At 50.2% G+C, this 26,419-nt stretch overlaps 1 protein-coding gene and 1 pseudogene across 1 annotated transcript; one reads left to right on the top strand and one right to left on the bottom strand.

Annotated features, from left to right (window-relative positions):
• Nucleotides 1–26,419, bottom strand: part of LOC147093395 (uncharacterized) — a 74,046-nt pseudogene that overhangs the window by 12,055 nt on the left and 35,572 nt on the right.
• LOC147093396 (uncharacterized) lies at nt 6,368–25,575 on the top strand. Its single transcript, XM_085974305.1, has 2 exons — nt 6,368–6,451; nt 23,781–25,575. Exon 2 carries the CDS (start codon nt 24,011–24,013, stop codon nt 25,085–25,087), a length of 1,077 nt encoding a protein of 358 aa, XP_085830431.1. The 5' UTR covers nt 6,368–6,451; nt 23,781–24,010; the 3' UTR covers nt 25,088–25,575.

Raw genomic sequence — 26,419 nt, forward strand, 5'->3', positions numbered from 1 at the left:
GGCATAGATAGGGTAGATAGAAAGGAACTTTTCCCCTTAGTAGAGGGGTCACTAACCAGGGGGCATAGATTCAAGGTAAGGGGCAGGAGGTTTAGAGAGGATTTGAGGAAAAACATTTTCACCCAGAGGGTGGTTGGAATCTGGAACTCACTGCCTGAAAGGGTGGTAGAGGCAGGAACCCTCATCAGCATTCAAGAAGCATTTGGATGAGCACTTGAAATGCCATGGCATACAGGGCTACGTACCAGGTGCTGGAAAATGGGATTAGATTAGACAGGGCTTGATGGCCGGCGCGGACGCGATGGACCGAAGGGCCTCTTTCTGTGCTGCATAACTCTACGACTCTATGAGACGGGAGATTTACAAGGATGTTGCCAGGACTAGAGAATTTCAGCTACAAGGAAAGATTGAATACATAGAAACATAGAAGATAATCTACATCCTAGGGTACTTAAGGAAGTGGCCCTAGAAATAATAGATGCATTGCTGGTCATCTTCCAAAATTCGATAGACTCTGGAACAGTACCCATGGATTGGCGGGTAGCTAATGTTACCCCACTGTTCAAAAAAGGTGGTAGAGAGAAAACGGGGAATTACAGACCGGTAACCCTGACATTGGTAGTGGGGAAAATGCTAGAGTCCATTATAAAAGACGTAATAGCAGAGCACTTGGAAAACAGTGACCGGATCGGACAAAGTCAACATGGATTTACAAAAGGTAAATCGTGCTTGACTAATCTACTGGAATTTTTTGAGGATGTAACTGGTAAAATAGATAAGGGAGAACCAGTGCATGTGGTGTATTTGGACTTTCAAAAGGCTTTCGATAAGGTCCCGCATAGGAGATAGAAACATAGAAGATAGGAGCAGGAGTAGGCCATTCGGCCCCTCGAGCCTGCTCCGCCATTCAATGCGATCATGGCTGATCATCCAAGTTCAGTACCCGGTCCCTGCTTTCTCCCCATACCCCTTGGTCCCTTTAGCCTTAAGAAATATTTCTAACTCCTTCTTGAATATATTTAATGAATTGGCCTCCACTGCCTTCTGTGGTAGAGAATTCCACAGGATCACCACTCTCTGGGTGAAGAAATTCCTCCTAATTTCTGTCCTAAAAGGCCTATCCCTTATCCTTAGACTGTGACTCCTGGTTCTGGATTCCCCGACCATCGGGAACATCCTCCCTGCATCCAGTCTGTCCAGTCCTGCCAGAATTTTATAAGTTTCAATGAGATCCCCTCTCATTCTTCGAAACTCCAGTGAGTACAAGCCCAATCGACCCAATCTCTCCTCATACATCATTCCTGCCATCCCAGGTATCAGCCTGGTGAATCTTGGCTGGACTCCTTCCATGGCAAGAATATCCTTCCTCAGATAAGGCGACCAAAACTGCACACAATACTCAAGATGTGGTCTCGCCAAGGCCCTGCACAACTGCAGCAAGACATCCTTGTTCCTGTACTCAAACCCTCTCGCTATGAAGGCCAACATGCCATTTGCCTTCTTAACCGCCTGCTGCACCTGCATGCTTACCTTCAGTGACTGGTGCACAAGGACACCTGGGTCTCATTGCACTTCCCCTTCTCCCAATCTATTGCCGTTCAGATGATAACCTGCCTTCCTGTTTTTGACACCAAAGTGGATAACCTCACATTTATCCACATGATATTGCATCTGCCATGCTTCTGCCCAATCACCCAACCTGTCCAAATCATCCTGTAGTTTCTCGGCATCCTCCTCAGAGCACACACGCCCACCCAGCTTTGTGTCATCTGCAAATTTGGAGATATTACATCTAGTTCCCTTGTCTAGATCATTTAATATATATTGTAAATAGCTGGGGTCCAAGGACCCACTAGTCACTGCCTGCCACTCGGAAAAAGACCCGTTTATTCCAACTCTTTGCTTTCTATCTGCCAACCAGTTCTCTATCCAAGTCAGTACCTTGCCCCCCAATCCCATGTGCCTTAACTTTACACGCTAATCTCTTATGTGGGACCTTATTGAAAGCCTTCTGAAAGTCCAAATACACCACATCCACTGGTTCGCCCTTATATATTTTACCAGTTACATCCTCAAAAAATTCCAGTAGATTAGTCAAGCACGATTTACCTTTTGTAAATCCATGTTGACTTTGTCTGATCCTGTCACTGTTTTCCAAGTGCTCTGCTATTACATCTTTTATAATGGACTCTAGCATTTTCCCCACTACCGATGTCAGGCTTACTGGTCTATAATTCCCCGTTTTCTCTCTACCACCTTTTTTGAATAGTGGGGTAACATTAGCTACCCTTCAATCCATGGGTACTGTTCCAGCTTCCATTGAAAACCCAGCAGCTTCTCCTCCATCTCCATTCCAGCTCAAACTGCTGCAACAAAAAGACCTACACAGGCGGCCCGGGACCGACTTCCGTCACCTGCAATAAAACTTCCCGACAGCCGCTGACTAATGGTGGCCGCAGCACCCATAATTCCTTGCGCCTCAGAAACTGCTCTATCCAATGCGCTGATTTCCCCGCTGAGAGTGCGCATGCTCCCCGGGGCCGCGGGCCGTTCTGGGAGCCTGGCTCCTGTCCTTTGTCCCGAGTTGGACTCGGTGGAACCGGCTGAAGAAACCAGGAAGCGGCGGCTCGGATGGGGGAGGCGCTGCACCCTGGGTTTCCTGGTGCCGGGGCTCTGGCCGCACATCCGCCGGGCCTGGCCGCTCTGATTCTGATTGAGGTTTTTGATGAGGTAACAGAGAGGGTTGATGAGGGCAATGCGGTTAACGTGGAGTACATGGATTTCCAAAAGGCGTTCGACAGCGTGTAAAGTTAAGGCACATGGGATTGGGGGCAAGGTATTGACTTGGATAGAGAACTGGTTGGCAGACAGAAAGCCAAGAGTTGGAAGAAAAGGGTCTTTTTCTGAGTGGCAGACAGTGACTAGTGGGGTACCGCAGGAATCGGTCATTCGAACCCAGCTATTCACAATATATATTAATGATCTGGACGAGGGAACTAGATGTAACATCTCCAAGTTTGCAGACAACACAAAGCTGGGTGGGTGTGTGTGCTGTGAGGAGGATGCCGAGAAACTCCAGTATGATTTGGACAGGTTGGGTGATTGGGCAGAAGCATGGCAGATGCAATATAACGTGGATAAATGTGAGGTTATCCACTTTGGTGTCAAAAACAGGAAGGCAGATTATTATCTGAATGGCAATAGATTAGGAGAAGGGGAAGTGCAACGAGACCTGGGTGTCCTTGTGCACCAGTCGCTCAAGGTAAGCATGCAGGTGCAGCAGGCAGTTAAGAAGGCAAATGGTATGTTGGCTTTCGTAGCGTGAGGGTTTGAGTACAGGAACAAGGATGTCTTGCTGCAGTTGTACAGGGCCTTGGTGAGACCACATCATGAGTATTGTGTGCAGGTTTGGTCACCTTATCTGAAGAAGGATGTTAACATAAGAAATAGGAGCAGGAGTAGGCCAATCGGCCCCTCGAGCCTGCTCCACCATTCAATAAGATCATGGCTGATCTGATCCTAACCTCAAATCTTCTATCACTGTGCATCCACCCGAACCCATGTGATCTCCCGGGAGAGGCGAAAAACCAGATAAAGACCCAATGGCCAATTTGGGAGAAAAAAATCTGGGAAATTCCTCTCTGACCCATCTAGGTGATCGAAATTCTTCCAGGAGATCACTCTGTCCCTATATTTTCTACATTACTTACCTTCTGTAAAGGCGATCTCCACCCCAGCCAGGAACAGGAATAAAACCATCTCCTGAAATCTAACACAGAATTAGAACACAGTAGGAGCAGAACCAGGCTACACAGCCCCTGGGCCCACTCCACTACCCACAGGGCCATGACCGATCCGAACCTAGACTCATGTCCAATTTCCTGCCCGCTCCCCGTAACCCTTAATTCCCTTTACTTCTAGGAAACTATCTATTTCTGTTTTAAATTTATTTAATGATGTAGCTTCCACAGCTTTCTGGGGCAGCAAATTCCACAAACCTACCACCCTCTGAGTGAAGAAGTTTCTCCTCATCTCAGTTTTGAATGAGCAGCCCCTTATTTTAAGATTATGCCCCCTAGTTCTAGTTTCACCCATCATTGGGAACATCCTCACCGCATCCACCCGGTCAAGCCCCTTCACAATCTTATATGTTTCAATAAGATCGCCTCTCATTCTTCTGAACTCCAATGAGTAGAGTCCCAATCTACTCAACCTCTCCTCATATGACCATCCCCTCATCCCCAGGATTAACCGAGTGAACCTTCTTTGTACTGACTCGAGAGCAAGTATGTCTTTTCTTAAGTATGGACACCAAAACTGTATGCAGTATTCCAGGTGCAGTCTCACCAATACCTTGTACAACTGCAGCAATACCTCCCTGTTTTTAGATTCCAACCCCCTAGCAATAAAAGCCAACATTCCATTGGCCTTCTTGATCACTTGCTGCACCTGCATACTAACTTTTTGAGTTTCGTGCACCAGGACCCCCAGATCCCTTTGTACTACAGTACTTTCCAGTTTCTTGCCATTAAGATAATAACTTGCTCCATGATTTTTCCTGCCAAAGTGCATAACCTCACACTTTCCTGTATTGTATTCCATCTGCCAAATCTCTGCCCACTTACTTAGCCTGTCTATGTCCCTTTGCAGTTTTTTTATGTCCTCCTCACTCACTACTTTCCGTCCCATCTTTGTATCATCTGCAAACTTTGATATGTTACACTCGGTCCCCTCCTCCAAATCGTTAATATAGATTGTAAAGAGTTGGGGACCCAGCACTGACCCCTGCGGAACACCACTAGTTACTGGTTGCCAATCTGAGAACTAACCATTTATCCCAACTCTCTGCTTTCTGTTAGAGAGCCAATCCTCCACCCACGCCAGAATATTACCCCCAATCCCGTGATTTTTTATCTTGAGCAATAATGTCCTTGCCATGGAAGGAGTGCAGCGAAGATTCACCAGGCTGATACCTGGGATGGCAGGAATGACGTATGAGGAGAGATTGGGTCGATTGGGCTTATACTCGCTGGAGTTTAGAAGAATGAGAGGGGATCTCATTGAAACTTATAAAATTCTAACAGTACTAGATGTAGCAAGGATGTTCCCGATGGCCGGGGAGTCCAGAACCAGGGGTCACAGTCTAAAGATAAGGGGTAAGCCATTTAGGACTGAGATGAGGAAGAATTTCTTCACCCAGAGAGTGGTGAACCTGTGGAATTCTCTACCACTGAAGGCAGTTGAGGCCAATTCATTAAATATATTCAAGAAGGAGTTGGATATATTTGTTCAGGCTAAAGGGATCAAGGGATATGGGGAGAAGGCAGGGACAGGGTACCGAACTTGGATGATCAGCCATGATCTCATTGAATGGCGGAGCAGGCTCGAGGGGCCCAATGGCCTACTCCTGCTCCTGTCTTCTATGTTTCCATGTTTCTAAAATAGACTGCTTGCTTTGCTGACTCAGCAAACCTCATTTGCTTTGCTGTTTTTTGGCTCACTAAATAAAAGTTTTTTTTTGGGCTGCATGCAGGTATTTAATTGAGTTAGTTCCTGCTTGCTGTCAGTCCTGGCCCTGGTCCCGCCCCTTCCTGCACCTCATTGGCTGACACCGCTGTCAATCGATACCACGAGGGGGGGAAGGGCGGGTGATTGACAGGTGACGATTAATAGAAGCGTATGCCCGCGCTGTGATTGGTGCAGGGGATGGGAGGGTGATTGACAGGTGACGATTCATAGAAGCGCCTGCCCCCTCTGTGATTGGTGCAGGGGAAGGCAAGTGGGCGTGGCCGGGCACGGCCCACGTGGGCCAGTCAAAGGCTGGCTGGAGCGCATGCGCTGCCCGCATCGCACCGTTGGGAAGCTTTTCAAATATTTTTTTTTGCGAAACAAATTGAAAACACTCCTTAATTCCCCCAACCTCCTCCCCTCTAAAGTGCGATTATTATTATTTTTGTTTTTCCTCATTTGTGTGGGGTGTCTTTTTTTTTACGTTGCGGTGGCGTGCGCCGATCCAACCAACCCCTGGGCGTTGCGTGTATACGTCAGCGCGTAATCAGAGGGCGGTGATTGACGCGAGGCGCCCGCCAATCAGGAGCGCGGGAAACGCTGGGAGGACCGGACGGGCTGACGGTCCTCCAACCAATGGCGACGCGGGAAGGAGGGGGGGCGGGACCTCGCGCGGCTGCGTGCGCCGCTTTCCTGCTTTCATTGTCTGCAGGAGCTGTTAAAGGGAAGGGGAGGAGGGGGGTTGAAAAAACCCCAGCTTGTGAGTGTTTATTCCTTTACATTACCTTTATTGCAAGGCTATTCATCAATTGCATTCATTTAAAAATAAGTGAACCTTTTCTCTTTTATCCAGAACAAAGAGCCCTGTTGCTGTGAACATTTTGGTGGGCAGCCACTTTTAAAGAGACAAAGACCAGCATTCTTCCTCCTCTCTCTCTCTCTTGTGAGTATTTGTGGTGGGTGAGAGGGTGGGGGTGAGTCAAAGGGGACTGCGGCCCCTTTTCAACAGAAAAAAATTGCTTGGCCATTTAAAGGGGAATGGGTGCCCCCCAGGTATTTAAAGGGGCAGTGCCTCTCTCTGTATCATGTAAGAGCAGGGAGGTTCTGCTTGAACTGTACAAAACACCAGTTAGGCCACCGCGTGCAGTTCTGGTTGTCCCCATTGCAGGAAAGATGTGACTGCTCGAGATGGGAGATTTACGAGGACGTTGCCTGGGCTGGGGAATTTTAGCTATAAGAACAGATTAGATAGGCTGGGGTTGTTTTCTTTGGAACAGAGGAGGCTGAGGGGAGACTTGATTGAGGTGTATAAAATTATGAGGAGCCGAGATAGGTTCTTTCTATCCATTCTATTTCCCTTAGCAGACAGATCAATAACCAGGGGGCATAGATTTAAAGTAATTGGTCGGAGATTTAGAGGGGAGTTGAGGGGAACTTTCTTCACCCAGAGGGTGGTGGGGGTCTGGAACTCACTGCCTGAAAGGGTGGTAGAGGCGGAGACCCTCATCACACTTAAAAAGTACTTGGATATGCAGTTGAAGTGCCGTAACCTACAAGGCTACGGACCAACTGCTGGAAAGTGGGATTAGGGTGGATAGCTCTTTTTTGGCCGGCACGGACATGATGGGCCGAATGGCCTCCTTCTGTGCTGTAAATTTCTACGATTCTATGAATTGTAGTTAAAAGGACAGACACCCCACAAACTCCGTTCCCTAGCCACTGACTCCATCCCTCTCCCTAACATCTGTCTGAGGCTGAACCAGACTGTTCGCAACCTTGGTGTCATATTTGACCCTGAAATGAGCTTCCGACCACATATCAGCAGCATAACAAAGACATAGAAACATAGAAGATAGGAGCAGGAGTAGGCCATTCGGCCCCTCGAGCCTGCTCCGCCATTCAATGCGATCATGGCTGATCATCCAAATTCAGTACCCGGTCCCTGCTTTCTCTCCATACCCCTTGATCCCTTTAGCCTTAAGAAATATATCCAACTCCTTCTTGAATATATTTAATGAACTTGCCTCTACTGCCTTCTGTGGTAGAGAATTCCACAGGTTCACCACTCTCTGGGTGAAGAAATTCCTCCTCATTTCTGTCCTAAAACGCCTACCCCTTATCCTTAGAGTGTGACCCCTGGTTCTGGACTCCCCGACCATCGGAAACATCCTCCCTGCATCTAGTCTGTCCAGTCCTGCCAGAATTTTATAAGTTTCAATGAGATCCCCTCTCATTCTTCTAAACTCCAGCGAGTACAAGCCCAATCGACCCAATCTCTCCGCATACGTCATTCCTGCCATGCCAGGTATCAGCCTGGTGAATCTTCGCTGAACTCCTTCCATGGCAAGAATATCCTTCCTCAGATAAGGCGACCAAAACTGCACACAATACTCAAGATGTGGTCTCACCAAGGTCCTGTACAACTGCAGCAAGACATCCTTGTTCCTGTACTCAAACCCTCTCGCTATGAAGGCCAACATACCATTTGCCTTCTTAACCGCCTGCTGCACCTGCATGCTTACCTTCAGCGACTGGTGCACAAGGACACCCAGGTCTCGTTGCACTTCTCCTTCTCCCAATCTGTTGCCATTCAGATAATAATCTGCCTTCCTGTTTTTGACACCAAAGTGGATAACCTCACATTTATCTACGTTATATTGCATCTGCCATGCTTCTGCCCAATCACCCAACCTGTCCAAATCATCCTGGAGTTTCTCGGCATCCTCCTCACAGCACACACGCTCACCCAGCTTTGTGTCGTCTGCAAATTTGGAGATATTACATCTAGTTCCCTTGTCTAGATCATTAATATATATTGTGAATAGCTGGGGTCCAAGGACCGATCCCTGCAGTACCCCACTCGTAACTGCCTGCCACTCGAAAAAAGACCCGTTTATTCCAACTCTTTGCTTTCTGTCTGCCAACCAGTTCTCTATCCAAGTCAATACCTTGCCCCAAAACCCATGTGCCTTAACTTTACACGCTAATCTCTTATGTGGGACCTTATCAAAAGCCTTCTGAAAGTCCAAGTACACCACATCCACTGGTTCTCCCTTATCTATTTTACCAGTTACATCCACAAAAAATTACAGTAGATTAGTCAAGCATGATTTGCCTTTTGTAAATCCATGTTGACTTTGTCCGATCCTGTCACTGTTTTCCAAGTGCTCTGCTGTTACATCTTTTATAATGGACTCTAGCATTTTCCCCACTACCGATGTCAGGCTTACCGGTCTGTAATTCCCTGTTTTCTCTCTACCACCTTTTTTGAATAGTGGGGTAACATTAGCTACCCTCCAATCCATGGGTACTGTTCCAGATTCCATCGAATGTTGGAAGATGATTAGCAATGCATCTACTATTTCTAGGGCCACTTCCTTAAGTACCCTAGGATGTAGATTATCAGGCCCTGGGGATTTATCGGCCTTCAATCCCATCAATTTCCCTAACACCATTTCCCTACAAATACTGATTTCTTTCAGTTCCTCCCTTTCATTAGACCCTATGTTCCCCGACATCTCTGGGAGGTTATTTATGTCCTCCTTTGTGAAGACAGAACCAAAGTACATGTATTTAATTGGTTACCCATTTCTTTGTTCCCCATTATAAATTCCCCTGATTCTGACTGCAAGGGACCTACGCTTGACTTCACCAATCTTTTTCTCTTCACATATCTATAAAAGCTTTTACAGTCAGTTTTTATGTTCCCTGCAAGCTTACTCTCATATTCTATTTTCCCTTTCTTAATTAATCCCTTTGTCCTCCTTTGTTGAATCCTATACTGATCCCAATCCTCTGGATTACTGCTTTTTCTGGCCAAATTATATGTCCTCTCCTTGGATCTTATGCTATCCCTAATTTCCCTCGTTAGCCACGGTTGAGTCACCTTTTTTGTTTTATTTTTATGCCAAACTAGGATGAACAAATTCTGTAGTTCATCCATGCGGTCTTTGAATGTTTGCCATTGCCTATCCACCGTTAACCCTTTGAGTGACATTCCCCAATCAATCCTACCCAACTCGCGCCTCAGACCATCGTAGTTTCCTTTATTTAAATTCAGGACCCTAGTCTCTGAGTCAACTACTTCATTCTCCATCTTAATGAAGAATTCAATCATGTTACGTTCGCTCCGACCCAAGGGGCCTTGTACAACAAGATTGCTAATTAATCCTTTCTCGTTACATAATACCCAGTCTAAGATGGCCTGATCTCTGTTGGTTCCTCAACATATTGGTCCAGGAAACCATCCTGTAAACACTCCAGGAATTCCTCCTCCACAGTATTGTTACTAATTTGGATAGCACAATCTATATGTAGATTAAAGTCACCCATGATGACTGCTGTGCCCTTATTCCACACTTCTCTAATTTCCCTTTTAATGCCATCCCCAACCTCCGCATTACTGTTTGGAGGTCTATATACCACTCCCACTAACGTTTTCTGCCCCTTGGTATTTCTCAGTTCTAGCCATACAGATTCTACATCATCAGAACTAATATCCTTCCTTACAATTGTGTTAATTCCTTCTTTAACCAGCAATGCTACCCCACCTCCCTTTCCTTTTTGATTATCTTTCCTGATTATTGAATACCCCTGGATGTTGAGTTCCCAGCCTTGGCCACCCTGGAGCCATGTTCCGCAATCCCAATCAAATCATATTCGTTTACCTCTATTTGCGCAGATAATTCATCCACCTTATTACGAATGTTCCTCGCATTAAGACACAAAGCCTTCAGGCTTGCTTTTTTAACGCTCTTAGACCTATTAGAATTATTATTTACTGTGGCCATGTTTGATTTAAACCATTGATTTCTCTGACTGCCACTTTTGTTTTTCTCCTTCCTATCTTTTGCTTTTATCCTTGTTTCCCTTTCCTCTGTCTCTCTGCTCAGGTTCCCAACCCCCTGCCATTTTAGTTTAAACCCTCCCCCAGTGCACTAACAAACAGTCCCTCTAGGACATCGGTCCCGGCCCTGCCCAGGTGCAAACCGTCCATTTTGTACTGGTCCCACCTCCCCCAGAACCGGTTCCAATGTCCCAGGAATTTGAATCCCTCCCCCGGCACCATTCCTCTAGCCATGTATTCATCTGAAATATCCTTCTATTTCTACTCTGACTAGCACGTGGCACTGGTAGCAATCCTGAGATTACTACCTTTGAGGTCCTATTTTTTAATTTACCTCCTAACTCCCTATATTCAGCTTTTAGGACGTCATCCCGCTTTTTACCTATATCGTTGGTACCTATATGCACCACGACAACTGGCTGTTCACCCTCCCCCTCCAGAATGCCCTGCAGCCGCTCCGAGACATCATTGACCCTTGCACCAGGGAGGCAACACACCATCCTGGAGTCTCGTTTGCGGCCGCAGAAACGCCTGTCTATTCCGCTTAAAATAGAATCCCCTATTACTATAGCTCTACCCCTCTTTTTCCTCCCGTCCTGTGCAGCAGAGCCACCCCTGGTGCCAGGACATTGGCTGCTGCTGCCTTCCTCTGGTAAGCCATCCCCCCAACAGTATCCAAAGCGGTATATCTGTTTGACAGGGGCTGACCACGGGGGACCCCTGCACTACCTGCCTGCGCCTAGTACTCTGCCTGTTGGTCAGCCATTCCCTTTCTGCCTGTGCCACCTTTACCTGCGGTGTGACCGACTGATTAAACGTGCTATTCATGACGTCCTCAGCATCGCGAATGGTCCAGTATGTATCCAATCGCTGCTCCAGTACCGCAATGTGGTCTGCCAGTAGCTGCAGCTGGACACACTTCCTGCACACGTAGTTGTCAGGGACACAGGAAGTGTCCCTGAGTTCCCACATAGTGCAGGAGGAGCATACCACGGCACCGGGCTGTCCTGCCATGATTTACCCTTTAATTAATTCAAATTAAATTGAATCAAATCAATCCCACCAATTACACTACAGATAAATGATATATTTTAGGGCCCTGGTTTACCACCACAGAGACCCTAGAAACAATAAACCACAGAGTTAGAGTTTAAAAAAGAAAGAAATACTCACCAACCAATCACTTACCTGCTTTCTGGTGACGTCACACTTCGATTACTTTTTATTTCTCTCCCTCTCTGAGATTGGAGATTAGTAAACCTACCTGAGTCTCTGGGGCCTTTGATACCCTCGCCGCTCGCGTTTCCCGCCGCTACTGCTGTGAGGCCTACCTGAGTCTCTGGGGCCTTTTAAAGCCTTGCCGCTCGCGTTTCCTGGTACAGCACGGGTTAGATACAGAGTAAAGCTCCCTCTACACTGTCCCATCAAACACTCCCAGGGCAGGTACAGCACGGGTTAGATACAGAGTAAAGCTCCCTCTACACTGTCCCATCAAACACATCCAGGGCAGGTACAGCACGGGTTAGATACAGAGTAAAGCTCCCTCAACACTGTCCCATCAAACACATCCAGGGCAGGTACAGCACGGGTTAGATACAGAGTAAAGCTCCCTCTACACTGTCCCATCAAACACTCCCAGGGCAGATACAGCACGGGTTAGATACAGAGTAAAGCTCCCTCTACACTGTCCCATCAAACACATCCAGGGCAGGTACAGCACGGGTTAGATACAGAGTAAAGCTCCCTCTACACTGTCCCATCAAACACTCCCAGGGCAGGTACAGCACGGGTTAGATACAGAGTAAAGCTCCCTCTGCACTGTCCCATCAAACACATCCAGGGCAGGTACAGCACGGGTTAGATACAGAGTAAAGCTCCCTCTACACTGTCCCATCAAACACTCCCAGGGCAGATACAGCACGGGTTAGATACAGAGTAAAGCTCCCTCTACACTGTCCCATCAAACACTCCCAGGACAGGTACAGCACGGGTTAGATACAGAGTAAAGCTCCCTCTACACTGTCCCATCAAGCACACCCAGGGCAGGTACAGCACGGGTTAGATACAGAGTAAAGCTCCCTCTACACTGTCCCATCAAACACTCCCAGGGCAGGTACAGCACGGGTTAGATACAGAGTAAAGCTACCTCTACACTGTCCCATCAAACACACCCAGGGCAGGTACAGCACGGGTTAGATACAGAGTTTAGCTCCCTCTACACTGTCCCATCAAACACACCCAGGGCAGGTACAGCACGGGTTAGATACAGAGTAAAGCTCCCTCTACACTGTCCCATCAAACACTCCCAGAGCAGATACAGCACGGGTTAGATACAGAGTAAAGCTCCCTCTACACTGTCCCATCAAACACTCCCAGGACAGGTACAGCACGGGTTAGATACAGAGTAAAGCTCCCTCTACACTGTCCCATCAAGCACACCCAGGGCAGGTACAGCACGGGTTAGATACAGAGTAAAGCTCCCTCTACACTGTCCCATCAAACACACCCAGGGCAGGTACAGCACGGGTTAGATACAGAGTAAAGCTCCCTCTACACTGTCCCATCAAACACACCCAGGGCAGGTACAGCACGGGTTAGATACAGAGTAAAGCTCCCTCTACACTGTCCCATCAAACACTCCCAGGGCAGGTACAGCATGGGTTAGATACAGAGTAAAGCTCTGATATACCTATCAATTCGTCCAATAAAAAGCGACGAGTTAGGAACGTAACTAAAGGTTTTTATTGACTAAATAACAGAGCCCACCCTCGTGGGTGATCGGGTCCAACAAGGAGGAATACCAGCCAGTCGACTACCTTTATACCTGGGCAGATAGGTGGAGCCATGGGCGGAGTCGGAGGTGGTCAGCCCAGGTATAACAGCGCGACAAGAGGCGACCTCGTATAGTGATACAACAGTGAGAACAGTGATAACAATACAACAGTGATAACTATAGTGTAACGATAGTGAACGATAAAAGTGGTTTACCACATTCACCCCTTGTTTAGATTTGAGTCCGGCGGGGTGAAGTGTACTACCAGTTCTGGTATGTCAGTCTGTCCGGAGGCCTCGTAAGCCTCTCCGATCGTCGCAGCGGCGGTGCTGCGTTATCCGGTGTTAAAGCTGGTGTCTGCGTGGTCGGCGAAGGCTCGTGGGGTTCCGGCATGGGCTGGAATTGGGGGGGTGGTGGGGGGGGGTAAAGGTGGTGTCTCCGGAGTGCCTGAGGGTGCGAGGTCTCGTAAGGAGACAGTGTCCTCCCGCCCGTCTGGGTAAGCCACGTAGGCGTACTGGGGGTTGGCGTGCAGGAGGTTCACCCTCTCGACCAGGGGGTCCGTTTTATGGGCCCTCGCGTGCTTTCGCAGCAAGACGGGCCCCGGAGAGGTCAGCCAGGTTGGTAGAGTGGTTCCCGTAGTCGACTTCCTGGGGAAAACAAACATTCGTTCATGGGGGGTGGCGTTAACGGCAGTGCAAAGTAGTGACCGGATGGAGTGCAGCGCTGTCGGGAGGACTTCCTGCCAGCGGGAGGTTGGGAGGCCCTTAGACTTTAAGGCTAAGAGGACGGCCTTCCATACCGTCGCGTTCTCTCTTTCCACCTGGCCGTTCCCTCGGGGGTTGTAGCTGGTGGTCCTACTTGCTGCAATACCTCTCGCTAGTAGGAACTGACGGAGTTCCTCGCTCATGAAGGAGGAGCCCCGGTCACTATGTATATAGTTTGGGAACCCGAACAAGGCGAAGAGGTCGTTCAGGCACTTGATGACCGTGGTACTGGTCATGTCTGGGCAGGGGAAGGCAAAAGGGAAACGGGAGTATTCATCAACGATGTTGAGGAAGTACACATTGCGGTCAGATGACGGTAGAGGCCCCTTAAAGTCGATGCTCAGGCGCTCGAAGGGGCGGGTGGCCTTGATCAGGCTTGCTCTGTCCGGCCTATAGAAGTGCGGTTTGCACTCGGCGCAGGTCTGGCAGTTCCTGGTCATGGTCCTGACCTCCTCGATGGAGTAGGTCAGGTTGCGGGCCTTAATGAAATGGTAAAGTCTGGTGACCCCGGGGTGGCAGAGGTCGTTGTGGAGGGTCTGAAGTCTATCAATATGCGCGCTGGCGCATGTAATTCGTGAAAGAGCATCAGGGGGTTCATTCAGCTTACCTGGCCGGTACAAGATATCATAATCGTAGGTGGATAGCTCGATTCTCCACCTCAAGATCTTGTCATTCTTGATTTTGCCCCTCAGCTTGTTATTAAACATGAAAGCAACCGAACGTTGGTCGGTGAGGAGGGTAAATCGTTTGCCTGCCAGGTAATGCCTCCAGCGCCGTACCGCCTCCACAATTGCCTGGGCTTCCTTCTCGACCGACGAGTGTCGGATCTCGGGGCCCTGTAGGGTCCTTGAGAAGAAGGCCACCGGCCTCCCCTCCTGGTTAACGGTAGCGGCTAGGGCGAAGTCGGATGCATCGCTCTCCACTTGGAAGGGGATGGACCCATCCACTGCGTGCATTGTGGCCTTGGCTATGTCTCCCTTGATGAGGGAGAAGGCCACGCACGCTTCCTCCGTGAGGGGGAAGGATGTGGACTTCATGAGGGGTCTGGCTTTGTCCGCATAATTGGGCACCCATTGGGCATAGTAGGCGAAGAACCCCAGGGTTCTCTTAAGTGCCTTAGGGCAGTGGGGGAGGGGTAGCTCCATGAGGGGGCGCATTCTTTCGGGGTCGGGGCCGATGAGTCCGTTCTCTACTACACAGCCAAGGATGGCAAGGCGCGAGGTGTTAAACGCACATTTCTCCTTATTGTAGGTGAGGTTCAGCCGTTGGGCCGTACGGAGGAATTTCTCCAGATTCACGTCATGGTCCTGCCGGTCGCGGCCGCAGATGGTGACGTTATCTAGATAGGGGAATGTGGCCTGCAGTCCGTTCTGGTCAACCATCCGGTCCATCTCCCTTTGGAAGACCGAGACCCCGTTGGTGACACCGAAGGGGACCCTAAGGAAGTGGTATAGGCGCCCATTCGCCTCGAAGGCGGTGTACTGGCGGTCCTCGGGGTGGATAGGGAGTTGGTGGTAGGCCGACTTAAGGTCGATGGTCGAGAATACGCGGTATTGTGCAATCTGATTGACCATGTCAGATATGCGGGGAAGGGGGTATGCGTCCAGCTGGGTGTATCTGTTTATGGTCTGGCTGTAGTCGATGACCAGGCGATTTTTATCGCCGGTCTTAACGACCACGACCTGGGCACGCCAGGGGCTGTTGCTCCCCTCGATAATGCCCTCTTTCAGGAGGCGCCGCACCTCAGAGCTAATGAAGGCTCTGTCCCCAGCGCTGTACCGCCTGCTCTTGGTAGCGACGGGTTTGCAGTCGGGGGTGAGGTTAGCGAACAGGGAAGGTGGCGGCACCTTGAGGGTGGATAGGCTGCAGGTGTTACGCGGTGGGCGGTTTAACATTCGCTGGTTGTCGACTGTGAGTGGGGGGAGGGGTCCACCGTATGCTAGGGTTACACTTTGGAGGTGGGATTGGAAGTCCAGCCCTAGTAGGACGGCAGTGCAGAGCTGGGGGAGGACGAGGAGTTTAAAATTTTTATACTCCGTACCCTTAACCGACAAGGTCACAACACAGTAGCCGCTAATGTCCGTGGCGTGGGACCTCGATGCCATCGAGATTCGGTTGCGCGTTGGCAGGACAGGGAGGGAGTAGTGGCTCACCGTGTCTGGGTGGATGAAGCTCTCCGTGCTTCCGCTGTCGAACAGGCAGGTCGTGGCGTGGCCGTTTACTTTGATGTCCATCATCGACTTGGACAGGTGGTGTGGGCGGGCTTGATCCAGAGTGACGGAGGCTAGTGTGTAGGTAAGCGAGTCGTTGTCGTCTGCGGGCGAGGCGGTCGTCGGGTCCGCGGGCCCGGTGGCAGTCGGGCGTGGTGGGTAAAATGGCGTCTCCCACGAGGTAGGACAAAATGGCGGAGAAGATGGCTGCCCCCATAACTCACATGAGGCACTATTGGGGTCGGTTGCCTTGATCAAAGATGGCCGCCCCATGACTCACGTGTGGGGATGCTGGCCTCAGTTGCCTTGAAAGGAGATGGCCGCCCCCACAGTTCGCATGAGGCACTGCTGGCCTCTGAAGATCCGCTCCTGCAGGCCTTAGAGAAGTGGCCTTTCTTCCTGCAGGTTGAGCAGGTAGAGTTCCTGGCTGGGCAGCGCGACCTCGGGTGCTTCTCCTGGCCGCAAAAGAAGCAGCCGACGGCCCGATCGCGGGTGCCCGATGTCGGAGCCGGTACCGGGGGTGGCGGTCCCGGTCGGGTCCGGGACGCCGACGCTGAGGTAGGTCCCGGGGGCGGCGCTGCGAAGGGTATTGCGGTAGGGGTCGGGCCCGAGTCCCAGGGTCGCGAGCAGTACCTGGAAAACGCCTCCTGGTCCTGATGGGCCACCTCTAGGGAGAGAGCGAGGGCTTCAGCTTTGTCCAGGTCGAGGTCTTTAGCTTCAAGCAGTCTTTGCCGTGAGTAGTCGGACCGTAGGCCTTTCACAAAGGCATCGCGGATATTATCTTCCGTATTTTCAACAGCCGTCACCGCTTTAAAGTCACAGTTCCTGCCGAGTGCTCTTAGCGCACGTAAAAATTCAGCTACAGACTCTCCTGGCTGTTGCGGGCGGGATCTCAGGAGGTGCCTGGTGTACATGTAATTTACCGGGCTCCGGTACTGCTGTTTCAGTAGGTTGATAGCGGCCTCGTATGTAGTCGTGTCCTGGATGAGTGCGTATACTCTCGGGCTCGCTTGGGCGTTCAGAACTCTTAGTTTGGATCTCTGAGGGACGCCGGATTCTTCCAGGTAGGATTCGAAGCAGTCCAGCCAGTGTTTGAAGTTGAGGGCTGAGTTTGCTGCCTGTGGGTTTAGATCCAGGTACGGTGGTTTCAGGGCTTGCAGCCAAGGTGGCTGGTGTAGCCCGGTGTCTGAAAGCTGCTGTGGCTGTGCTTCTGGGAGGGCTTCTGGCTGGCCAGTAGTAGACATCTTTAAAATTTAGTCAATAAAATTGATATACCTATCAATTCGTCCAATAAAAAACGACGAGTTAGGAGCGTAACTAAAGGTTTTTATTGACTAAATAACAGAGCCCACCCTCGTGGGTGATCGGGTCCAACAAGGAGGAATACCAGCCAGTCGACCACCTTTATACCTGGGCAGGTAGGTGGAGCCATGGGCGGAGTCGGAGGTGGTCAGCCCAGGTATAACAGCGCGACAAGAGGCAACCTCGTATAGTGATACAACAGTGAGAACAGTGAGAACTATAGTGTAACGATAGTGAACGATAAAAGTGGTTTACCACAAGCTCCCTCAACACTGTCCCATCAAACGCTCCCAGGGCAGGTACAGCATGGGTTAATACAGACTAAAGCTCCCTCTACACTGTCCCATCAAACACTCCCAGGGCAGGTACAGCACGGGTTAGATACAGAGTAAAGCTCCCTCTACACTGTCCCATCAACCACTCCCAGGGCAGGTACAGCACGGGTTAGATACAGAGTAAAGCTCCCTCTACACTGTCCCATCAAAGACTCCCAGGGCAGGTACAGCACGGGTTAGATACAGAGTAAAGCTCCCTCTGCACTGTCCCATCAAACACTCCCAGGGCACGTACAGCACGGGTTAGATACAGAGTAAAGCTCCCTCTACACTGTCCCATCAAACACTCCCAGGGCAGGTACAGCACGGGTTAGATACAGAGTAAAGCTCCCTCTACACTGTCCCATCAAACAATCCCAGTGCAGCTAAAGCATGGGTTAGATACAGATTAAAGCTCCATCTACACTGTCCCATCAAACGCTCCCAGGGCAGGTACAGCGCGGGTTAGATACAGAGTAATGCTCCCTCTACACTGTCCCATGAAACACTCCCAGGGCAGGTGCAGCACAGGTTAGATACAGAGTAAAGCTCCCTCTACGCTATCCCATCAAACACTCCCAGGGCAGGTACAGCATGGGTTAGATACAGACTAAAGCTCCCCCTACACTGTCCCTTCAACCACTCCCAGGGCAGGTAGAGCACGGGTTAGATACAGAGTAAAGCTCCCTCTACACTGTCCCATCAAACACTCCCAGGGCAGGTACAGCACGGGTTAGATACAAAGTAAAGCTCCCTCTACACTGTCCCATCAAACACTCCCAGGGCAGGTACAGCACGGGTTAGATACAGACTAAAGCTCCCTCTACACTGTCCCATCAACCACTCCCAGGACAGGTACAGCACGGTTTAGATACAGAGTAAAGCTCCCTCTACACTGGCCCGTCAAGCACTCCCAGGGTAGGTACAACATGGGTTAGATACAGAGTAAAACTCCCTCTACAATGTCCCATCAAACGTTCTCAGGGCAGGTAAAGCATGTGTTAGATACAGAGTAAAGCACCCTCTACACTGTCCAATCAAACACTCCCAGGGCAGGTACAGCACGGGTTAGATACAGAGTAAAGCTCCCTCTACACTGTCCCATCAAACACTCCGAGGGCAGGTACAGCATAGGTTAGATACAGAGGATAGCTCCCTCTACACTGTCCCATCAACCACTCCCAGGGCAGGTACAGCACGGGTTAGATACAGAGTAAAGCTCCCTCTACACTGGCCCGTCAAACACTCCCAGGGCACGTGCAGCATGGGTTAGATACAGAGTAAAGCTCCCTCTACAATGTCCCATCAAACATTCCCAGGGCAGGTAAAGCATGGGTTAGATACAGAGTAAAGCACCCTCTACACTGTCCCATTAAACACTCCTAGGGCAGGTACAGCAAGGGTTAGATACAGAGTAATGCTCCCTCTGCACTGTCCCATCAAACACTCACAGGGCAGGTACAGCATGGGTTAGATACAGAGTAAAGCACCCTCTACAGTCTCCCATCAAACACTCCCAGGGCAGGTACAGCACGGGTTAGATGCAGAGTAAAGCTCCTTCGACACTGTCCCATCAAACACTTCCAGGGCAGGTACAGCACGGGTAGGATGCAGAGTAAAGCTCCCTGTACACTGTCCCATCAAACACTCCCAGGGCAGGTACAGCATGGGTTAGATACAGAGCAAAGCTCCCTCTACACTGTCCCATCAAACACTCCCAGGGCAGGTAGAGCACGGGTTAGATACAGAGTAAAGCTGCCTGTACACTGTCCCATCAACCACTCCCAGGGCAGGTACAGCATAGGTTAGATACAGAGTAAAGCTCCCTCTACACTGTCCCATCAAACACACCCAGGGCAGGTACAGCACGGGTTAGATACAGAGTAAAGCTCCCTCTGCACTGTCCCATCAAACACTCCCAGGGCAGGTACAGCATGGGTTAGATACAGAGTAAAGCTTCCTCTACACTGTCCCATCAAACACACCCAGGGCAGGTACAGCACGGGTTAGATACAGAGTAAAGCTCCCTCTACACTGTCCCATCAAACACACCCAGGGCAGATACAGCACGGGTTAGATACAGAGTTAAGCTCCCTCTACACTGTCCCATCAAACACACCCAGGGCAGGTACAGCACGGGTTAGATACAGAGTAAAGTTCCCTCTACACTGTCCCATCAAACGCTCCCAGGGCAGGTACAGCATGGGTTAGATACAGAGTAAAGCTCCCTCTACACTGTCCCATCAAACACACCCAGGGCAGGTACAGCACGGGTTAGATACAGAGTAAAGCTCCCTCTACACTGTCCCATCAAACACTCCCAGGGCAGGTACAGCACGGGTTAGATACAGAGTAAAGCTCCCTCTACCCTGTCCCATCAAACAATCCCAGTGCAGGTACAGCACGGGTTAGATACAGAGTAAAGCTCCCTCTACACTGTCCCATCAACCACTCCCAGGGCAGGTACAGCACGGGTTAGATACAGAGTAAACCTCCCTCTACACTGTCCCATCAAACACTCCCAGGGCAGGTACAGCAAGGGTTCGATACAGAGTAAAGCTCCCCCTACACTGTCCCATCACACACTCCCAGGGCAGGTACAGCACAGGTTAGATACAGAGTAAAGCTCCCTCTGCACTGTCCCATCAAACACTCCCAGGGCAGGTACAGCACGGGTTAGATACAGAGTAAAGCTCCCTCTACACTGTCCCATCAAACAATCCCAGTGCAGGTAAAGCATGGGTTAGATACAGATTAAAGCTCCATCTACACTGTCCCATCAAACACTCCCAGGGCAGGTGCAGCACGGGTTAGATACCGAGTAAAGCTCCCTCTACACTGTCCCATCAAACATTCCCAGGGCAGGTGCAGCACGGGTTAGATACAGAGTAAAGCTCCCTCTACGCTGTCCCATCAAACACTCCCAGGGCAGGTACAACATGGGTTAGATACAGATTAAAGCTCCCTCTACAATGTCCCATCAAACACTCCCAGGGCATGTACAGCACGGGTTAGATACAGAGTAAAGCTCCCTCTACACTGTCCCATCAAACACTCCGAGGGCAGGTACAGCATAGGTTAGATACAGAGTTTCGCTCCCTCTACACTGTCCCATCAAACACTCCCAGGGCAGGTGCAGCACGGGTTAGATACAGACTAAAGCTCCCTCTACACTGTCCCATCAACCACTCCCAGGGCAGGTACAGCATGGGTTAGATACAGAGTAAAGCTCCCTCTACAATGTCCCATCAAACACTCCCAGGGCAGGTACAGCATGGGTTAGATACAGAGTAAAGCTCCCTCTACAGTGTCCCATCAAACACTCCCAGGGCAGGTACAGCACAGGGTTAGATAGAGAGTAAAGCTCCCTCTACACTGTCCCATCAAAAGCTCCCAGGGCAGGTACAGCACAGGTTAGATACAGAGTAAAGCTCCCTCTACACTGTCCCATCAAACACTCCCAGGGCAGGTACAGTTAGATACAGAATGTCAGCCGTGGCTCAGGCGGCAGCACTCTCTTCTCTGAGTCAGAAGGTTGTGGGTTGAAGTCCCACTCCAGAGACTGGAGTCTAAAACTCTGTGCTGCCCCTCCAGTTCAGTGCTGAGGGAGTAAAGCCCAGTGCAGAGTAAAGTTCCCTCTGCACTGCTCCACTAACAGGCCTGAGCCCCAAACTCAGAAGAGCGCCCTCTGCTGCATTCCACTTGTCTCAGCAGCAGGAGAAGCAGGCAGCGGAAGTCCCGCCCCTCGGACACCCCGATTTGGTTGGAGGACCCGCCGCCACCTCAGTCCTCCGTGCTGCGCCCACTCTCTCCCTATTGGTCGGAGCTCCCGTCAGTCACCGCCGTGGAGTTGATGACGTGCCCCAGTCCGGCTCCCTGCAGAAGACAGGGGGCTGCGGCCACTCAATCCGCTCCGCTCGGTGCCGGGAGGGCGCTGGGATGGTGCGGTTTGTATTTTCTGTTTATTTATCTACTATATATAAAAAACCCTGATAAAACTCACTTTCCACCGGTGATCCGGACTCTCACGGTTGCCCGGGCCGACCCAGAATGTGAGGCCCGGTGCCGGCACGGTAGTGGCTCATCCTTGGGAGCGGCGTAGGGGGAGGGGGCGGGGCCTGTTCAGAACTCACCTCCAACAATGAGAACAACAACAACTTGTATTTCTATAGCGCCTTTAACGTAGGAAAACGTCCCAAGGCGCTGCACAGGAGTATTGTAAGACATTGAAAAATGTGACCCCGAGCCACAGAAGGAGAAATTAGGGCAGATGGTCAAAAACTTGGTCACAGAGGTGGGTTTTGATCAGCCATGATCTCATTGAATGGCGGAGCAGGCTCGAGGGGCCGAATGGCCGACTCCTGCTCCTATTTTCTATGAAAGAGAGGCAGAGAGGTTCAGGGAGGGAATTCCAGAGCTTAGGGCCGAGGCAACAGAAGACACGGCCACTGATGGTGCAGCGATTATAATCAGGGATGCTCAAGAGGGCAGAATTGGAGGAACGCAGATGTCTTGGGGGGAAGGAGGTTGTTTTCTTTGGAACCGAGGAGGCTGAGGGGAGACCTGATTGAGGTGTATAAAATTCTGAGGGGCCGAGATAGGAAGGACCTATTTCCCTTGGCAGAGGGGTCCACAACCAGGGGGCATAGATTTAAAGTAATTGGTCGGAGGTTTCGAGGGGAGTTGAGGAGAAATGTTTTCACCCAGTGGGTGGTGGGGGTCTGGAACTCACTGCCTGACAGGGTGGTCGAGGCAGAAACTCTCATCACATTTTAAAAAGTACTTGGATATGCACTTGAAGTGCCGTAACCTACAAGGCCACAGACCAAGTGCTGGAAAGTGGGATTAGTGTGGATAGCACTTAATCGGCCGGCACGGACAAGATGGGCCAAATGGCCTCCTTCTGTGCTGTAATTTTGCTGTGATTCTATCGCAGGTGGTTGTGAGGCTGAAGGGAATAACTAAGACAGGGAGGGGCGAGTTCATGGAGGGATTTGAAAACAAGGATGAGAATTTTGAAATCGAAGCATTGCTTAACCGGGAGCCAATGTAGGTCAGCAAGCACAGGGGTGATGGGTGAACGGGACTTGGCGTTGAGTTACGACACAGGTAGTTTTGGATCACCTCAACTTTACGTAGGGTAGAATGTGGGAGACCAGCCAGGAGTGCGTTGGAATAGTCGAGTCTAGAGGTAACAAAGGCCCGGGTGAGGGTTTCAACAGCGGATGAGCTGAGGCAGGGGTGGAGACGGGCAATGTTACGGAGGTGGAAATCGGCGGTCTTTGTTATGCTGCGGCTATGCGGTCGGAAGCTCATTTCAGGGTCAGATATGACACTGAGGTTGTGAACAGTGTGGTTCAGCCTCAGAGATGTTCGGGAGAGAGATGGAGTCAGTGGCTAGGGAACAGAGTTTGTGGCAGGGACCGAAAACAATTGCTTCAGTCTTCCTAATATTTAATTGGAGAAAATTTCTGCTCACCCAGAACCGGATTCGAAATCGTGGAGGGGTCGAGAGAAGTGGTGGTGAGGTAGAGCTGGGCGTCGTCGGCGTACATGTGGAAACTGATGTCGTGTTTTCAGATGATGTCACTAAGGGGCAGCATTTAGATGAGAAATAGGAAGGGCCCAAGGATAGATCCTTGGGGGACACCAGAGGTAACGATGCGGGAGTGGGAAGAGAAGCCGTTGCAGGTGATTCTGTGGCTACGATTAGATAGATAAGAATGGAACCAGGCGAGTGCAGTCTCACCCAGCTGGACGACGGTGGAGAGGCATTGGGAGAAGGATGGAGTGGTCAACCATGTCAAAGGCTGCAGACAAGTCAGGAAGGACGAGTAGAGATAGTTTACCTTTGTCACAGTCACAAAGGATGTCATTTGATGAGACTTGATTTGACTTCAGGGCCAAGTCAGTGAGGTGGATTGGGCTGTTTCTGGCCCACTGGTTATTGTGGGCATGGCTGGACACCAGAGGGACCGGCTCTACCCTGTTTGTTCTTTGAGGCAAAATTAGCCCAAAAAAAACCCTGCTTCCCCCCTTACCCTTTCTCCACTCCTTTTACAGGGTTTTAGAAGTGGAGCATTTACAGACAAGAAGCTCAAACCAAACATCAGCTCAAGATCTGACAGAGTTACGCAATTCATCAGGACCTGATTCAATCGCTCCTCCAATCTGCTTGTACACCCGTGAGTTCACACTGATGAGAGACATTTTAAATGTTCTGAAAGAGCTTCAAAATCTACAAATACCTGAAACGACACCAGTGGCCACACACTGGGGGAAACCCGGGCCCCATGTGTGGGAAGGGATTCACTCAGCCATCCACTCCGATGATGCACCAGCAAGTTCACACGAGGGAGAGACCTTTAACCCGCTCCGTGTGTGGGCAGAGATTAATTGCACCCTCCATGCTGCTGAGACACCAGCTTGTCCACACCGATGAGAGACCGTTGACCTGCTCCGTGTTTTTGAAGCGATTCACTCATTCTGCCACCCTCCTGAGACACCAGCTTGTTCATAGTGATGAGAGACCGATTAAATGTTCTGACTGTGGGAAGAGATTTAAAAGGCCCCAGGATCTGAAGAGACACCAGCTGGAGAGAGCAGGAGAGATTCTGTTCACCTGCTCAGTGTGTGGGAAGGGATTCACTCAGCCATCAAGCCTGGTGAGACACCAGCGATATCACACCGGGGAGAGGCCATTTACCTGCTCTGTCTGTGGGAAGGGACTCACTCAGTCATCCCACCTACTGACACACCAGCGAGTTCACACTGGGGAGAGACCGTTCACCTGCTCTGTGTGTGGGAAGGGATTCACTCAGTCATCCCACCTGTTGAGACACCAGCGATATCACACTGATGAGAGACCATTTAAATGTTTCAACTGTGGGAAGAGCTTTAAAACCTCTGGGGATCTGAAGGAACACCAGCGAGTTCACACTGATGAGAGACCGTTTACATGTTCTGTCTGTGGGGAGAGCTTTAAAAGCTCCGGGAATCTGAACGGACACCAGCGAGTTCACACCGGGGAGAGTCCGTTCACCTGCTCCGTGTGTGGGAAGGGATTCACTCGGTCATCCAGCCTACTGACACACCAGCGAGTTCACACTAGGGAGAGGCCGTTCACCTGCTCCGTGTGTGGGAAGGGATTCACTCAGTCATCCCACCTGCTGGCACACCAGCGTGTTCACACTGGGGAGAGACCGTTCACCTGCTCCGTGTGTGGGAATGGATTCACTTGGTCATCCAGCCTGCTGACACACCAGCGAGTTCACACTGATGAGAGACCATTTAAATGCTCTGACTGTGGTAAGAGATTTAAAAGCTCCGGGGAGCTGAAGAGACACCAGCGAGCTCACACTGTTCTGTAGAGCAGGGCCCTGTAGACAGTTGGAGTGACATGAACGTGGAATGGATGAATGTTTTATAAATTCTTGGACTGCTGTTTAATCTTAAAGACTGCTGTTCTGATGATTCCCTTTGATTGACTGTTCATGGTGTTAGATAGAATGAACAGCACAGAAACAGGCCATTCGGCCCAACTGGTCCATACCAGTGTTTATGCCCCACACCCACCCTACTTCAATTAACCCAATCAACATCTCCTCCCATTCCTTTCTCCCTCATGTGGCTTCCCCATAAATGCATCTGTGCTGTTCACTTCAACCACTCCCTGTGGTAGCGAGTTCCCCATTCTACCACTCTCTGGGTAAAAAAGTTTATCCTGAATTCCCTCCTGCATTTATTAGTGACTATTTTATGTTTGTGGCCTCATAAATATGATGAGATTCTGTTAATCTGACCAGTATGTTGTTGTACTTTGTCTTTTTCTGATGAATTAAACATTACTGAGCCCTTGTACCCGTGTTATGGGATGACTTTTTTTTATGCGTTCATGGGATGTGGGCGTCGCTGGCAAGGCCAGCATTTATTGCCCATCCCTAATTGCCCTCGAGAAGGTGGTGGTGAGCCGTCGCCTTGAACCGCTGCAGTCTGTGCAGTGAAGGTACTCCCACAGTGCTGTCACCGAGGGAGTTCCAGGACTTTGACCCAGCGACGATGAAGGAATGGCGATATACTTCCAAGTTAGAATGGTGTTTGACTTGGAGTTGGTGGTCATAGAGTCATAGAGTTATACAGCACAGAAAGAGGCCCTTCGGCCCATCGTGTCCGCGTCGGCCATCAAGCCCTGTCTGTTCTAATCCCATTTTCCAGCACTTGGTCCGTAGCCTTGTATGCTATGGCGTTTCAAGTGCTCATCTAAATGCTTCTTGAATGTTGTGAGGGTTCCTGCCTCTACCACCCTTTCAGGCAGTGAGTTCCAGATTCCAACCACCCTCTGGGTGAAAAAGTTTTTCCTCACATCCCCTCTAAACCTCCTGCCCCTTACCTTGAAACTATGCCCCCTGGTTATTGACCCCTCTACTAAAGGGAAATGTTCCTTTCTATCTACCCTATCTATGCCCCTCATAATTTTGTACACCTCAATCAGGTCCCCGCTCAGGCTTCTCTGCTCTAAGGAAATCAACCCCAGCTTGTCCAGTCTCTCTTCATAGCTGAATCGCTCCAGCCCAGCTAACATCCTGGTGAATCTCCTCTGCACCCTCTCCAAAGCAATCACATCCCTCCTATAGTGTGGCGACCAGAACTGCACACAGTATTCCAGCTGTGGCCTAACTAATGTTTTGTACAGCTCCATCATA

This window comes from Somniosus microcephalus, unplaced genomic scaffold (assembly GCF_052327205.1).
Source record: "Somniosus microcephalus isolate GS21.2 unplaced genomic scaffold, FLI_Smic_1.0 unresolved_chr1, whole genome shotgun sequence".
Taxonomy (NCBI): domain Eukaryota; kingdom Metazoa; phylum Chordata; class Chondrichthyes; order Squaliformes; family Somniosidae; genus Somniosus; species Somniosus microcephalus.

Excerpts from the sequence above, each read along its gene's own strand:
- LOC147093396 (XM_085974305.1), top strand. The coding sequence starts at position 24,011 with ATGTGTGGGAAGGGATTCACTCAGCCATCCACTCCGATGATGCACCAG.